General features: G+C 40.5%; 1 protein-coding gene across 4 annotated transcripts in view; it reads left to right on the top strand.

Annotated features, from left to right (window-relative positions):
* Positions 1-17427, top strand: part of sh3pxd2b (SH3 and PX domains 2B) — a 42409-nt gene that overhangs the window by 11029 nt on the left and 13953 nt on the right. For all 4 annotated transcript variants that reach the window (XM_010792835.1, XM_010792833.1, XM_010792834.1 and 1 more), the window contains exons 3-5: positions 3438-3513; positions 9581-9657; positions 14917-15008. In XM_010792835.1, coding sequence (XP_010791137.1) covers positions 3438-3513; positions 9581-9657; positions 14917-15008 — 245 coding nt within the window. The remainder of the gene's footprint in view (positions 1-3437; positions 3514-9580; positions 9658-14916; positions 15009-17427) is intronic.

Raw genomic sequence — 17427 nt, 5'->3', positions numbered from 1 at the left:
CACTTGTTGGCCTGTTCCATTCTTCTTCGTTTTCCGAAGCCGTGGCTTGGAAGTATACTTGCTTCGTTTCTGAAGGAAGTGCCTTGGAAGTACGCGACTACCAAGCCAGCATCCTCGAGATTGAGAAACGGCCAGGCTGTCGTCTTCTAGTTCAGGTTCACACAGGGGTCCTTGCAGGTCAGAGTTTGTCAACTGATATAGTTGAGAGTACAAAAACACTTTTTAATTACAATTACTATACTAGCAGCTGCTCAACTTATGTCTCTGCGTCTTCAGGGTGTTCACAGGGAAAAAGAGAGAGGCGGAGTGATTCGCGCCACTCATTACCCTGGGTGTACATTCTAGAGTGCTCCGTGCAGAAACAACATGTATTCATACATATAAATGACATAAAGGGGTCTAGTAGCCCTATATTTCATATGGGTTAGATTATCATTTAATGTAATTAGTGTGTGATGTCCACAAATGATCGTACTAATGTGGCATGCTTCTTCCTCTGAAATGAACTCAGCAGGATACAGTTTACAATAACATACTTCAGAGTAGCCTTGGAACGCCATGTGGAGCTTGACTACGCTCCGCCTTGGCCTGTCATGCCTGTAGAACATGAATATTTGATGTTGGGCACATGATGTAGCTGGTATTTTGAAGGGACGTCTTTACTCTCTCCAGATGCCTTTTCTTGTTTGAGTGGCTCTGATTACAGAGAAGATACAAGGTTTAGAGTAGACACAGAGACTGGGTGTGTCTGCACTCACAGTCAGACACATGGGAACAATTACAGTGTGTGGGGTATTGGCTCTTCTGTCTCTGTCTGCCCATCTCTTTCCTCATGCTGTCTCTCTTCTACTGTGTCAATGATGAAGCATCTGACTTTTAAGACAAGCAGATTGTTGCTTTGTTAGTTTGTTTTTGTCCTTTTCCAAATTCTTTATTCGACTCTGTATCTCAACAACCCAACGAATGTGGAATGACTCACCTCTTTTTGGACTTTCTTTAGCAACCAAATCCACCAGCCAAAGAAAAGTAGTTGCAGTGCACTCATAATTAGTTTGAAACAGTATTCAATATTTTTTACAGCCAAATGCAGGACTAAGTTGTGATTCATGTTATCTTTAGTTGGTTTGAGTTAGTTTGCGATTCAAATAATACCAAAGCTCATGTGTCTGAAATATGAAAGCTAAGACTGTTATTGGGTTATTTGTTTTGCAATTCATTTATTGGATTTGTCACAATAAACTGCTTGTTATTATTGCCTGGCCAAAAAGGCCCTATCAAAGGTAATCTAGTGGAAGAAGAATCTGTTCAAAACAATTTAAAATGAAGTTTAGCAATCAAAGGTAGTGTCTTTTTCTTGGCTTTCCCTTAAATGTATTTTTCTAGCTGTGTTTGTCAGAAGCACAGCGGCATGGGAGTAAACAGTCATACAGATATTCTCTCTGTCCTCAAAATAGAACAGAATCAAGTCCTATCTACCGAAGTGATCTGAGGCTGTCACTCATTGTTTATGGCAACAACATCTCTTAGGCACCAGACCAGACTGAGACAGTCCATATACAATTAATAGAAAATACTATTTGGCACTTGTCTCTGCCTTTCCCATAACCTCTCTCTCATACCACCTCATATTATACCTCCCCTGTGTCTGTATTATTGGCACGATGCAGATTATTGTTTCTTTCCAATTTACCAGAGGACATGAGGCAGCTTTATTAAGACATTAGATATTACAAGAATACTTGCTGTAGAAACCACATGATTGCCCTGTTACAAAAGTAATATACAAATGAGTGCTGGTATCAGGGCAATTTTTTTTTATCACATATCCCAAACATAACCTTTGATGAATAATCAAAGCTCAATTAAAAAAAAGTTCTGGTGAATGAATGGAGTGAGCACCCTACAACTCAAATCCTCTACAGTGTGATGCGCATGTTCCATTTTTCATTATCAACATGTTGAAAATTGGACTTAAGAGCAGGTGGTTCTGAGGAGACAATTATTAACTTGATATTTTGTTTCAATATTTCATTTTGACATCAACCTTGATGCTTCTCATTGTAAAATACTGGATGAGTGGGGTTACCAAACCAAATACAGATCTGACCTACGTAACGCATCAAAAGTCAACATTTTAGTTGAAACATTTTATCCCAGAAAAGACCAACCATCGATAGATTAACATATCTGAAGATATTCACATTGTAATACAGAAATAATCAAATCCATATAATTCGGAATGAGATCGGCAGGTCTAAAGAAATACAACTCTTCATACTAACTTTTTTTTTTTATCTTAAAGGTGGGGTATGTAATTTTTTCGAGAAACCAGCTCGAGTGCGCTAGAATTTGAAAATACACAACTGGAAAAAATCTGCCACTTCTTTACAGAGCCCCTCCTCCAACACACACAAACGCACACATGACCAATGAGGGCACGAGATAAGTTTGTGCACAGATGGAAGGCTGACAGGCAGGTAGGCCATCCAGTTATTTTAGCCGGGCCGGCTAAAATGATTGGTCGTGCTTTTTACAGCGCCACGGCTTCCACAGATGAATTTTTTAAATGTATTTATTGTCAAAGCATTTCATATATTCATTGCTATCGGGATGTTAAGAGCATTCCATGGAATATAACAAAGTGTTTCTGAAATAAATTACATACCCCACCTTTTAATGATAGCAATTGTATTGGCACCTGAGATCTGATAATTAGCCATTGAGGGTAAACGAACCAAAGCATTATCTCTAGAAATGTCCTATTGGGTATTGCCAGTGTTGCATAGTCTAGAAATAAGTGTTTCATTCTTACCTGTCAAGATACAGTGATATTTTGACAATGCAAAAATCCCTGATTTGGATATTTGAAAGCAAGTTTGTTTTGACACTTAAAAGCCTCTACGGAGCTCAGTCTTCATATATATCATTGAGTCAGGTTGACATTGAACAGACCACAGACAGAAAAGGTATTGTTCTCACTATTTGAAAGCCCTCTCATAGTGTCCAGTGTATTGTACAGAGGGAGAACGGTAAAAAGTGTGGAAACGGAGACAAAAAATAGACTATCATAGGCGGTGGATTTTAAAGAAAAAAAGGTGAATCAAAAGAAGTGTTGATCAGCAGATCTGAAGAATTTCTGCTCCCTGGCCTTTGAAAATCATAGAAACAAAATTGTTCCACTATGTCAGTCCCTTTGCTGCAACAACATATAAAGTAGACGGGAAAACCATACCATCTGCTCAGGACATTGCTAATCATTGGCAGACCTTCCTTTATTGGCTGAATTCCTTATAGGAACTGCTGATTTGTAAAATGTGAACCTTTCCTCTCCAGCCTCAGCTATCCTGTTGTGTGAAATGTAAAGGGCATGTTTATGCTTATGCGTGACTGTAAATGCTTTGTGTGCTAATAAATCTTAATTAATTGCGGTGTTTCAGATGGAATTGCTGGACAAATTCCCGGTGGAAGGAGGCCAAAAAGACCCTAAGCGCAGGATCATTCCATTCCTACCAGGTAAGAGTTAAACACACAGTGTCGCTCAAGGCCCTAACACACATACAAATGCATGCACGCACACAACTGTGGCTTGTTGATAAACAAAAGAAGAGAAACGCAAATCACTCTTCAAAGATTCTAAAATGTGACAATGTGGTTTTTAATTATATTAAAAGAAATTGACTGTAACTAAGACAAACATTAAAAAATGATTCAATTTATCTGGAAATGTATCATGGAAATTGTTTTTTTGGCACAAAATGTTGCAAGACAATAAACAGAGAAGAGTGACCTCATGTATTAACTCACGAATCACTCTGTATTTACCGCTCCCTGTATTGTGTCTTTTCCTTATCCCTGCTCATTTTGAATTCTCCATCATGTGCACACAATGGGTTAAGATTTGTACATGGATGACTCACTGTGAGTCTGGCTGTGAATGAACTTAGAAAAGCTGTACATTTTGCACACAAAAGAACCAACCAGAAAAATATGCTAGAACCTCACTGATTCTGTGAATCAAAAGAATATGTTTCTCATCTACTCACTATCAGCTGACTCAGCTTATCCTTAAGCATATTGCCCATAGACATATTAAACTATTTTATAAACTAGTTTGGCACCTTGGGTAAATGCTATACTAAAAGTAAATGGTTATAATGTGTAACAGTAATTATGAGCTTTTGTCTTGCTCAACTGCACCTATGTATATCCTGTCTGAATCATCCAGAGTCAAATCTGACTGGCCAAATAATACTTTCTTATTTTAAGTCAACATGGCCAACAAGGTTTGTTTGGAATAAAGGCTTTGGGTGTGCTAGTCCAACTTTTGAAATAGTTGAAGATTTAGTGACTGCTGAAAGTAATCCTTTATGAGAGTTTGGAAGAAAACCTCACCCAAAGACCCCACCCACCTCTCCCCGGGTGGGGGGGATAGGATATGTTTTGTGGCCACGCAGGTCTGGAACTCATTGAGAGAATACACACACACACATACACACACACACACACACACATACACACACACACACACACACACACAGACACACACACACACACACACACACACACACACACACACACACACACACACACACACACACACACACACACACACACACACACACATACATACATACATACATACATACATACATACATACATACATACATACATACATACATACATACATACATACATACACACACACACACACTAGCAGACTGTTTGATGGACTCTGAGTAGGAGGAGGGGAAGAGAGATAGATTACCACAGCTTTTCATACCATCTCCTGCTATCCCTTTATACAGTCAGATGAAGCATATTGGCATACAATTAAAAATGTTCCCATACCAATCCCTGTCTACTGACGCTCTGATTGGTGGTAGAGGCTTTAACTTCTATATAAAAAATAAGTTAAAGACTAAATGGTGCCATGTTGGAAACAGTTATTTTGTGACACAATGTGTGACATACATTATGTATGCTTATTGCCTGCATGAATTGAGAATGATCATTACTAGTCTCTAATGCCAGATCAGGTCATACACCTCTCTGAGACAGATTCCAAGCTAATATTTTGAAGATCTAATATGAACAGGAATTTTCCTGACAGCCTAGAAAATCCTTCAATTACAATGCAGAAGTCTGTACTGTGGGCTGAGAATAACCTAACAAGGCAAAGAAGTGGTTTTCTCTTCTCGGTTTCGTTTGTTCAAGGCCGCGAGCTGTTTTTACTACTTTAGTATCTCCACATCAGCAAAGTGGCTAGTCTGCATGTGTGGATAGTGCAGAATATCTGCTTTGCTTTACACACCAAAGGGCTTGGCTTCTGTATTGTTACACTACATGATTACAAAAAAAAAAATAGTAAAACAAGTATAGGATAGGAGGTAGACTATTTTTTTATTTCAAGATTGCATCCCATGTGCAGAGTATCTATACGCCACTTCTCTTATGGTGTTCAATTTGTTTCTTTTTGAAAGGATCTTGACATTTAGATAAAAGTGATACATTTGATCCGGTGACCCCTGAGCAACGCTCTTTAAGGGGGTCCCAGCAGGTCAGCCTTTGAAAAAGAGCTGATACAAATTATCCAAAGTTGGTGTTGTTAAACTATGAGTCAAAACCTAAGATGGAATGTGGGTCTTTTTTTCTCAGGGCCCCTGCCTGATAAAGGGGTTTTATTCTTTTCATGAACTCTTATTCCACAACTCTGATTTATTTTTGTTGGGTTCCCCTTCTCCTATTAATGATATATATAATATATATATACAGTACATTCTTTTTTCAGCCTCATCTGTTTGCTTGGGGATCTCTCTGCCTGCCACAGTAGGAGGCACAGTATGTCAGGCAGGTCAAATATGTTTCTGTTGGTATGAATAACACATTCCACAGTCGGATCTCTATGAAGGACAAACCGAACAGTTACAGTGTTCTAGTTGCTTATGCGTCATTCAAGTCATGTTCATCCTTTGCCTGAAGGGAAAGCAATTACTGCGCTTGTCTACTGAAATTAGGAGCAGCAGACATGTCTTATGGAGTTGTTGTCGAATTTCAAAGCAGTCAATTTACTGTCCTCAATTTTGTGACTGAAATCTGACTGAAGTCCATTGGCTGCAGTCGAATAGTCCAAAAATCAGCTCCTAAGTTCTAACCCTATCGTCTATTCCTTGACCTCTGAGTGAAATGTCACGGGGTTAAGGGATAGTCGATAGGAGAATTCAAAAGGATTTAGGAGAAGAGACTGCTGTACTTTAGAGAATCCGACTGCACTTTCACTATCCAACGTGTTTATGATGCGCCAGTGGACGTCATAAATGTGCGTCTGCTGCTGTGGGGAAACTATGGAAACTACAGTTTTCTATACAGCAGACTACAACATGGTGTATAATAAGAAGGAGGGACTACTGTAAACTCATCTAGAGACTCTGCACCGTGCTCTGATGCTGTTGTTTTATGCTTTTTGAACGTGGACAACATGACCAAAGTTGGAATTGAAATAAAAAAGGAAAGTGAAACTTATGCTCGTCACCCTCTCCCTCCGGTCCACATTAATACAAATGATCCCAAAGATTGTATGAACTATGAAAAGATCTTAAAATCAATACAAATGTATTTATTATAAACGTTAGTCCTTAACATCTATCACTGTGTATATCACCATTCAAACATCTTTTAAAAGTTGAACAAACCCCACACAGCTCAGTAGGCTAAAGACTGTGAAATGTTGACTTTATTTGATCATTTCAGTAAAACTAATGTTCATATTACTACTACTTAGTTCAGAACAAAGCACTTTGGCAAGTTAACACATACGTTTAAAAAAACGTAATAAGCACCGTAACTTTCATGATATCATTTCTCGGTCATAATCGGTTGTTTCTGTGAACGGCCGACTGTTGTGTGATGGCAAATGCTGCGGCTGCAAGGCATTGGGGGGCAGCATTTTCTCCTCTCCTTTCGGTGAGGGAGGTCCAGTGGTTCCTAAGCTAAAGGAGGTTATAAAGGAAGTTTGAAACCTCCTTTCCTATCATCTAGAGAATTTGAACGGCACTTATCATGGCTGCCACTGAGGGACTTCGGGGTCATTTCACTCGGTTAGGAAGGTTCCTAAGCTAAATGGACTATTGGACTGCAGCCCATGTATTAAGTCTACGGCCTTGGTGTTATTTGAAGGTTTTAGCTTCTCAAAATCTTTTTTAATAGCAACTCGGCAAGTTAAATGGGAGGAATTGATCTGTGGTTAGTCCAGTGATTAAGAGGTGAGTGTTGTAACAGCTTTCTGTGTCTGAGGTGTATAATAAAGAGCCTCTGTGTTCAAATCTATTTCTGTCTCTTCTGTCCATCCAACTCCCTGACCCCAGGAAACAAGAGTTGTTTGAGACTCTGGTCCCTGCTAGCTCTGAGTTTTACCATAAAGTCTGCCCTGCCTCTGCCATGGCTCCAAGGCAGCAGCTTTACTTTCCTCCCGCCTCCTTCCCTAAACAAGCCTTTTTTCTCGGCTGCACCCATGAGCTGCCCTGCATACAGAGTGGGCAGTGTTGAGTCAGTGCTGACCCCTGAGAGCTTTGGAAAACCGTCAAGAAAGCTTTCTGTTTGAGGAGTGACTAGTGGAGGAGAGGAAGAAAGACGGAGAGAGAGGAGGAGAAGTACTGAAGGCATTGAGGGGTTGACTTTCAAATCTCTTTTTTTCGTGAGCTGTCCTGACAGTGTGTCCTTTCGTCGGCTCTGGCAAGTTGTTGCCAACTCCTTAGTGATTTAAAATGTCTTCTCTCATTCTTCATCTACTTAATCTCTCCTTTTAATAGTCTCCCTAATATATTACGATACTGTTCCCCTCTTGATAAATGTGGTAAGAAATTGGGCTGGTCAGGCCATTTAGACCATGTCAACAAGACAAAATAGTCTACAGCCATGCTGGTGGCTCTGTGGAAACTGTAATGCTCATGCATCTAATTGTAAAGTAGAAAAAAATTGAGGTACAATTTTTGTTGTAGATCCCTAGTGAGTGTGGTAAAGTATAAAAACTCTCTGTCGCTTATCCACACACTCATTACAGCAGCCAGACATTTTTTTCCAGCATTTGAGAACAACAACCTTAAAGGGTTGCTTTTGACTTCTGTTTATGTCAAGTTTCACATTTGAGACAAAGGTTTCATATAAAATCTTATGACTAAATCCATGTCTATCTTATTGTATCACATTTCAGTGGTTTATTTTTGTAAATAAAGATTTAAGAATTTGGATTTAGTTTGTTTAATTTGTACATACATTTCTAACATCGGTAACATTGATACAAACATTATTATAACCTTATAACATCAAACATGAGTTTAACTAAAAACAATCAATATTCCCTTGGGATGTATTTTTCCCCTCCCATGCTTCTATATGAATTCGATTTGTTTTGGTTTTTGCCTTTGGTTTCGTCGTGCATCTGAGTCAGCTAGTAGGTTAAGGTCAGACATGGGATGGTTGGACAGAGGTTGTGTTTTAGGGAGTTAGGTGTTTGTGTTTTTTGTGTAACATGTGTGAGATCTGAGTTCTTTTGAGGAAGTCGCCGCACCTCAATCCACTGAGCAGCTTCATTACATATTCTCCCTCTTTTCTTTATATAGTCCTTTCCTCCATGGATCATTTTATGCAATCTTGATTCACAAGACAAACAGTAACATATGGGCATACATATTCATAATCAGATACTGGTATGATCACAAACAATCTCTGTGTCATTTCATCAATATGTCATTCACTCAAATACACAAAACAAACACATGTGGTTTCGAGCTGTATGGGTCAAGGAAGCAGAAAGGCATTTTTAGTAACATGGGTAAAAGGGTGGCGATCTTCTGTGAGATAGATTCTTGTTTCAGCAAGTCTGTTTTAAATATATTCTAAATAAATACCATAACTCCTTGATGGAGGGGATACATTAACTTCTAAAAACATGTCCCGTTCTCTGTTCAGGATCTCGTTGCAGCCTTGACTTCCTGCCCATTTTATATGTTTGCATTAGAGCCGTCTTGGTAGGGAAATAGATGTTGGCTCTGAAATGTCCTGCTGTCAAGTTATAATAGTATTTTGAGAGGCCTATTTGAAGCCATTTCTTGTTATTGTTATGGCGACCAGGCTCGGTGCCAGTGGGTATTTGGGCCTAGAGATAAGAGCAGGGGAATAGCATTTAAGCTGCCATGCACACGTAATTTGCTTTCCCAAAATCATTTATTCATGACTTGAAAAGGCCAGCTATTCACCTAGCTCCTTACCCACCTCATTGTGCTGTCAGAGTTATTGATGACACGACTGTATTGTGTCTGCATGCTAATTCACTAACCATTCTTTTAAAAAGCCACAGTGTCCTTGTTGTCCCTCAGTGGATCACTACCTATTCAAAGTTGCTCTTGACGAAGTAAAACATTTCATGTTTTAATATATTTTTACTTTTATTTATGTAACATATACATACTTTCCTATTACAGCAAGAGCAATAATTAGAAATTATGTCCTTTTGGTGTTGATGAATATTTGTTTATAAGTTTGGCTTTCGTGAATTCTAAGTCACTTTTTCATACTTTGTTACAGGGAAGATCCTGTTTAGGAGGAGCCATATCAGAGATGTGGCCATGAAAAGGCTAAGGCCCATCAACGAGTACTGCAGGGTGAGTATTAACCATACTGTTTCTTTATGTGGAAATCTCCAATATTCATATGAAAAGCTATCCAGAGACCATTTCAATCTTTAATACAAAGTACTAAAACCAAGATAAAAAGTACAGTGGGTCAAGGGCTAGGAAAAAATGATCCCACCCACAATGTGTCAACTAAGTCATGAACAGGAAAATGGAAAAATCATCTTTTCATGCCCTCTGTTTATAAAGGAGATCCACAAGTCCAGTTTTTTTTTTAGCACATTCAATTTTACACTAAACAACCCTACCATCTGATTTCAGGAGTTGCTCGTTTATGGTTGGATATGTCTTGGATTACACATTTGGGACATTTATCTGTCAGATATTCCAATTGAAAGATGTAGTTATATTGAGCTCATAGCCACACTACTGGAGATGCATAACAAAAGGTTTTCTAGGATTACAGTTTTCCAAGAACAGCTATATGAATTATGCCATTGCCCTTGCTTTGAAAATGTGCACTGTGCTGTGTGTGTCATTCTAAATTCCCTGGAGGAGGCCTTTGTGACAGAAGGCATTCAGCCTGCTGAGGTGTCCTAAAATCTCCCCAGGTGCTCTGTAGCTGACTCTGACCTCCCTGCTAAAGGAGACAAACTCAAAGAGAGTCTATCTCAAGGGATCCATATTGAAAGGGCAAAAATTGGTTTGTGTGTGGCGAAATGCGAATAAGATGTCCTATCTCCTCCCAAATGCACGATTAACCTCCAGAAGACATTTAGAAATGTCCTTAATATGTTTCCGCTGTTAAGTTGCTGTCACCGATAAAAAAAAAACACGATGAACTCCGCTTCTAAAGAGCGTGTAATGTGTTTGTGGTGTCAGTTTTATCCTTATACAAATACTGCAGCCATTTCCACCAGTTAATACAGAGAATGTAAAATCTGTGCATTATCCACCCTATTACATGGCTTTTACCAGAGAGATGAATCACTTGGCATCCAGAGAAAATGCAACTGTACATTCTCAGGCTCCACTGTAGCAGAACTGCACCCACACAACTGCCAATAGCTAGCAACTAATTGCTACAATTTGACATAAATGTAACTGCGGCAACATCAGTGAATAAACCGTGGTTGATGTTCAGCTTCTTAGCACCAAGATGAGGTTGTTTGCCCTTGAAATTAAATCAAAGGAATAGTTTTCCATTAAAGAAAACAATAAATGTACAACATTTCCATTTGTTTTATTAGGTTGCCAACTGTTTATCTGCAGAAACCACTGAGTGAGTTTGTTTTGCAACCTGGGTTCATTACCTTTGATGATCGGGCAACTCCAAACGGATATTTTCAGAAACACTAGGATGGATGAGCTGTTGATGGATCTCATGTTGTTGTGGCTACTTTCTGAAGAGAGTTATGCCAAAGGCAGAGAGCTTGCTGAGTTTGCTTCAGTCAGCACATCCACAGCCAATAGGTTGTGTTATTTTCTCTTTATTTTACAAGCTTGCCTTTGGGCCTCTAACCCAAACACACAACTCCATCTGTCTCTCTGAGGTAGGAAATGTGAGGATGTTAGTTCTGACTTAGCCCTTACTCATACCTTCATGCATTTTCACCTGTATTATTGTATCACTTCTCCATAAAGAGTCTAGTGAAACCATCATTGTTCACGTTTGTTTCTGTTATGGTGCTGATAGGTCACAAGGCCTCAGAGTGAAGACATCTCTTTATGTATGATGAACATCGGTGCAAACTGGAGGGACTGGAGAATATAAAGCTCTACTTCACCAAATGTCGTCTGGGGTTAAAGGAATGTACAGTGTATGAGACATCTTTAAACACTTATGTGAAACATAAAAGTTTGGGGGAGTAATGGGTAAAGTTGTTTGTTCATGTCGAGTAGTAAGCAATCATTTACATTAACAATGTATGTGAGAGCATAAAGTGGAAAAACATGTCAGCAGCCCACGATAGCATCATATAGCTCAGGATGAAGTGACTTCAGGGTATTACAGTAACTTCTCAAACAAATCTGAACTTGTCCGTAAGCACAGAAATGGCAATTTCATCCACCCCCACATGCACCCAGGTTGACAACGTGAACATTCATGTTTTTCTCTAGTGAAGAGCTGATTCAGCCCTTCTGTTGTACAGCTGAGGCTTTAACCTGACTCATATGGAATTTCCCCGGTTGTTAAGTTTTGTGTTTTTATGCAGCTCAGGAAACGCAGTCGGAGAGAAGAAAGAAGGAAAGAAAGAATATGGAGTCAGGGACTGTTTGCATAAACCAAGAGTAAGACTGCTGAGCTAGGATGACTTGGAAGGTCACACATCTTGAAATGCATCACATCAAAGAGTTATAAAGTCATTTTAACATCAATTTATTTTGCCAGTAATTAAAATATATATAAAAAAGAGTTCTATAACTGAAAGACTACAATTTAAGGAAGTCTATTTCCTCAAAATGTCTTTATTTTCTTTTTTTTCAAAAGAGTCGCCACAATTTTGTAGTGATTTATTTGAGATGTATCAGAGGGAAAAATATAACCTTACAACTGAGGATATCTACTATGTACAAGTGCAAAGTTATTGTGCTCAGATGCATTCACAATGCACTGTACCTTATTGGAGTGCACAAATAGATCTCTCATTTCCATTACCTTTTTTCCTTGGAGAGAAAAAACACACACGCACACACACACACACACACACACACACACACACACACACACACACACACACACACACACACACACACAATTACCTTAATGCTGCCTGCTGTAAAGAACACCCATAAAGTCCATTTGCTGTAATGTACCCTGAGCCTCCCTCGCGTCTCCTCCCAAGGGAGAATTATAATGAGAGGACGGCCCACAGGTTGACATGAGGGGAGGAATAAATCCAAGGAGAGGATGGCCAGTTTAGGATGCACTCTGACCTCAGACACAGTGCAACAGTGTCGGCTGAGGGAATACACATTGGAGGTCACCCATAAAAACTCTTAAAGGTCCCATGTCATGGCCATTTCTACTGATCATAATTTCATTGTTGAGGTATACTATAATAGATTTATACTGTGCAATTTTCCAAAATCAAATTGGTTCCTCATACAGCATCTCTGTATAGTATATGAGCCCACTGTGCTCTGATTGGTCAGCTCGCCCACTCTGTTCTGATAAGATCACCACCGTTACAGCGGAACATCAGTGATTATGTGTTACAATGGCGTTGGCAACCAGAAAATGACACCAGTAATGACAAACGGATGAGAATGCTGCGTGGGGTCTGGGTGCCGTGTTGGCGGGACGCTGCTGCGAGGAGCGGACAGTGTGAGTTGGGTTCATTTCCTGCAAGGTGCGTGAGGTCTGCGAGACAGCGAGACATCGTGAATGGACGCGGGAAGGAGGGGACGCTGAGGGGGTTGCAGCACCCCCATCTGCGAGGCCCCACTAGCAACCGCATCCCCAAACGCGGCACACCTACAGTGTAAGCGTGCCACAGTTTCGCCGCAGAGAGAGAGAAAGTGTGTGTGTGTGTGTGTGAGTGTATGTGTGTGAGGAGCTCCACGGATTGGTCCATTAGAACCAATGGGTCCATTTGGGTATAGGCACGTCACTGTACCCAGGAAGAACAAGAAAAATCTCCAAAGAGGCGTTCTGGTGCAGCATAGACACAGACAGGTATTTTCTGTGTTAGAGTTTTACTCGCTACAGGGTGTACTTTGAGGGTTTGTGACTTTGCAGACCGTTTACATGCATAAAAACCTTCATAACACACAAAGGGACGGGTAATAACCGGAAAAGCATGACATAGGCCCTTTAAACCAGCTACTTAGCTTTAGAGTCTCAATTTATGGAAGAAGCTACTGTGAAAATGTAGATTTTGAGGTCATGTGGGTGCATCTTAATCAAGCTATATTGTATGTGCCATGAATCACATACAAACATGTGAGCACTATACTCTACGGCTAATGGAAAACACTAGTTATACTTTATCCATGGCAGTATTCCCATTCCTCTCCTCTAACACAAGCTTTTGGCATGCAGGTACAGTATAGTCATAAGTATGACAAGGCAAATGTGGTGCATGGGACAAGGGCACCTTGGTTGAGTATTTGGCTCCCTTTCTATTTCTGTTAGTCATGACAGTATATGGCTGTGTCTGAGAGTGAGAGAAGTAGACATAGATTCTGTTCTTTTTAAAGGACAGGGCTGAAACACTTAGGAGTATTAAAATCAGAGGTATAGGCCGGCAGAGGAAGCGTGATGGATAGCATTGAGCTAAGCCTGCCAGCAGAAGAAGAAGAGGGAGTGGCTTAGCTCCCCGCTGTAAGAGAGACATTCACCACAGGGTCGTTGGCGGGAGTTATTCTGTCTCCTGGTTTGGGACATCAGGGTGTTGAGGTGATTATCTGTTTCACTGCTGCCCTTTAGTGGTTTGGTAGAAAGAGATTGAAAGAGTAGGAGAATCAGATAACACAGACTCAGGAGAAAACTAAAAAAGAAAGGGCTAAGAAACAGAGACTGTGGGATAACATGATGTTATCAGACATGTGTGCAAGAGAGTGATCACAACAATGAAGAGAAAACTGAATGTGGCGGTTTTTCTTTCATCTCCAGCCTTGTTGTCAGGGCCCATGACTCTGCCACCAGTAATGCTCCACAGAGGAAAAAGATTAGGGAGGAAGGTAGGCGAGATGGACAATGAACGAAAAAACAGAAAACAAACCAGCTGGTGTGATTGAAAAACCCTGCATAAAGACAACGGAAAATAACTAGTTTGTTCTCTTCATCTGGAAATTGAACACCAACGGAGTCAATTACATAACAATAAGAACCTATGATTGTTGCGTTTATGTAAAATAGGCGACAAACAGCTTGGGTTATCAAAAACAACATTTTGAGGATTTCCAAATGTGTCATGTATGGTGAAAATAATTGTTTGGGAAATGAAATCTTAATAGAGAAAAACAATTCTTTCTCAAAGCATTCAAGGGGACAAACACTTTTTATGTTGTGTAAAAACTAAAGCCAAAACACCATCAGACCGTTTAGAAAAAACAAGTTTCATCATGCCTTTTGGACACTGTAACACTATTCTCCTCCCCTGTGAGGAGGGAAGTCTGAGAATGCCTCTTAAATACTGTCTGTAGTAATTGCTTGCTCCGTGACTTTAGGGAGCCCAGACAGTCATGAACACTATATTTAACCTCTGCTTGACTTCTGTATGCACTGGAGTGATTGTACTTTTATGTGATTAACTAAGTTTTCTGCTTTCTTTGTGCCTGCAGGCCCTCATTCAGCTTCCAGTGTACATCTCCCAGTGCGAAGAGGTCAGAGTGTTCTTCGAAACTAGACCTGAAGATATCAACCCACCCAAGGAGTGAGTACCAGACATGGGCAGACACAACCCTCAGGCTCACATACTGTACAAAGAAAAACACACACGTTTTCCCTTAATGATGTCATGTCAAGTCACATCCTGCCAACATTTACCTCCTGCCTGCCGATAATGAGCATCCATTACGCCCTCTAATGGATATGATTTCATATCTTTGCACTACTTCCTGTCAAAGTTTTAAAGCAAAAACACACGTAATGTGTCCTTTTTGAACGCTGAGTTAGCATTTTAGCATGTAGCAGCAGGCCAGTTCAGCCAACAGGCTCCAGACAGCTGAGGCTGCATGGGTGCTCCGAAGGCATGTAGACCTGCTCTGACTGTCTCTTGTAAATATCACTCAGCACATTAGGGTCATATCCAGCGCTGACAGATAATGTGTTCCAAAACGTAGACGTCAGCTGGCAATGAATGCCAGTATCCGACACGCACAAGCACGCGTTGACACGCACACGAGCCTCAGCTCCAAATGTGTTGTTATTACAGTTACCACTTTAGGCAGTGGAGGTTATGGGTGGTCGTTTTCACAGACCATAATGTGCTGTGCAGCTGACATGTTGACCCTGGATATGGTTTTTACACCAAGAGCTTTCAGCTGAGTTATTAGTTTTAACCTCTTTGTCGTCACATACTGATGTGAAGCACCGGGCATTGAGAAGTTTCCTCAGTCGGCAGGAAATTGAGTTGATAAGTCCTGCGATTTATTCCGTGAGTGCATGTTGTTGTGACTAAAGCCCATGTAAGGGAGTGGGGGTTTCAATTTGCAAGACAAAAAATCTGCTGAATCTGCATCCATTTTTTTTTTAACACATCATTTATTCATTTTGGTCACATTATTCATTGGTCTTTCTGAGGTTCAGGCAGCTGTTGTCTCTCAAAGTCACCTTGACATTTAAAACTGCTGCTACCTTTTGATTAATTTGCAGAGTTGGGAGTAAGTCATACATGTGCAAGTCATGAGCAAGTCTCAAGTCTTAACCTACAAGTCTCAAGCAAGTCCCAAGTCACTGTGGTGAGAGTCAAGCAAGTCAAGTCAAGCAAGTCACAAGTCAAGTTATACGAAATTCCCCCAGTTCCTGCATTTAAATCAGTTAAAATATTGTGGTTATGAAAAGTTTATTTTTATTTTCAACATAAACAGCAATGGAGAGTGGGGCGCTGAAATGATAACCCTATAAGTTCTAAAAGGGCTCTAAAGTGATAACAGGAGTAACACAAATATTTTACATCAACATGTTAAGCCTCCTGCCCTGGCTCCCCTTCAGCAGGGTCACAGCTTTTCTCCATGGTCTGTCTAAAGTGCTCCCATATGACACTGTCTCATTGTTTTCCTAACTGTGTCTGTGCACAAAGAAATATTGCATCAAAGCCAATACAACGGAATAGTGTATGTACCAGGGTGCATGATATGTGTGTGTTTGTTTGTGTGCAGACAGTGCGACATTAAGATTAAACACATTTCTTTCATTTGGGAACACCCACATATACATATGGAGTTGGCCAGATGTGTGTAAATTACTGTTCATGGTCATTTGAAAACAAATGCCGTTGTCGAACGCACAGAAACACCGAACACACAGAGCAGAGCTGAGCAGAGCACACACGCATCATGCGCCTTAGTGACCGGACATCTCCTTCATAAAACGAGTAATAGGGGGATTAATCGGGCAGTTCGATGTGTGTAGAGGTGTGTGTGGTTAAACGTAGCAGCCTGCGGTCGCTCTTCAGCTGTTCTAATGAAAGTAAACACAGTGAAGGCGTTGCGTAAAAGGCACAGCTCTTTGCAGGCTGGTGCTGCACCTCTCAGAGGGCGGAGTTACACGTCCCGCTGCCTCCTGGTGCTGTAGCGATTTCATGAAGTGAATGAGAGTCCGAGTTTGAAATATATTTAAAATAATGTATAGACTGCCATTTCCCAACATAAACATTACAGTCTGCAATGAAACGGCTGTCTCCTGTGTGCTCCACTTCCTACTTGGCGCTCCGGTAACTTTGTCTTGCGATCGAGATACAGTATCTTTTTTTTTTTTCATTGCCCTTTAGAGGCTCCGTACAATACAAAAACAAATGCAAATATTTAATTAAAAAAAGTAAAGTCCTTTCGAGTCATCTGTCTCAAGTCAAGTCAAGTCTTAAGTCATGAATACCAAGTCAAAGTCAGTTCAAGTCTTTTATCAATGTTAGTCAAGCAAGTCTCAAGTCCAAAATTATGCAACTCGAGTCGGAGTCGAGTCAAGTCATGTGACTCGAGTCCCCTGTTACGTGCTCCCCTCCTGTTTGTCTCTCTGTCTCCCAGTGCTGCACAGACACACCTGGTCCGCCCCTGGCTCCGCCTCCCCCAGGTGTCCTAATTACGTTTAGCTGGGGACTTGAAAAGCAGAAGCTGGAGGAGAAGAGTTCTCTT

The sequence above is a fragment of the Notothenia coriiceps genome, unplaced genomic scaffold, assembly GCF_000735185.1.
Source record: "Notothenia coriiceps isolate Sejong01 unplaced genomic scaffold, NC01 NC01_scaffold00036667, whole genome shotgun sequence".
NCBI classification, from domain to species: domain Eukaryota; kingdom Metazoa; phylum Chordata; class Actinopteri; order Perciformes; family Nototheniidae; genus Notothenia; species Notothenia coriiceps.
The sequence above is the reverse complement of the archived record's forward strand: the minus strand, read 5'-3'. Positions and strand labels throughout refer to the sequence as shown.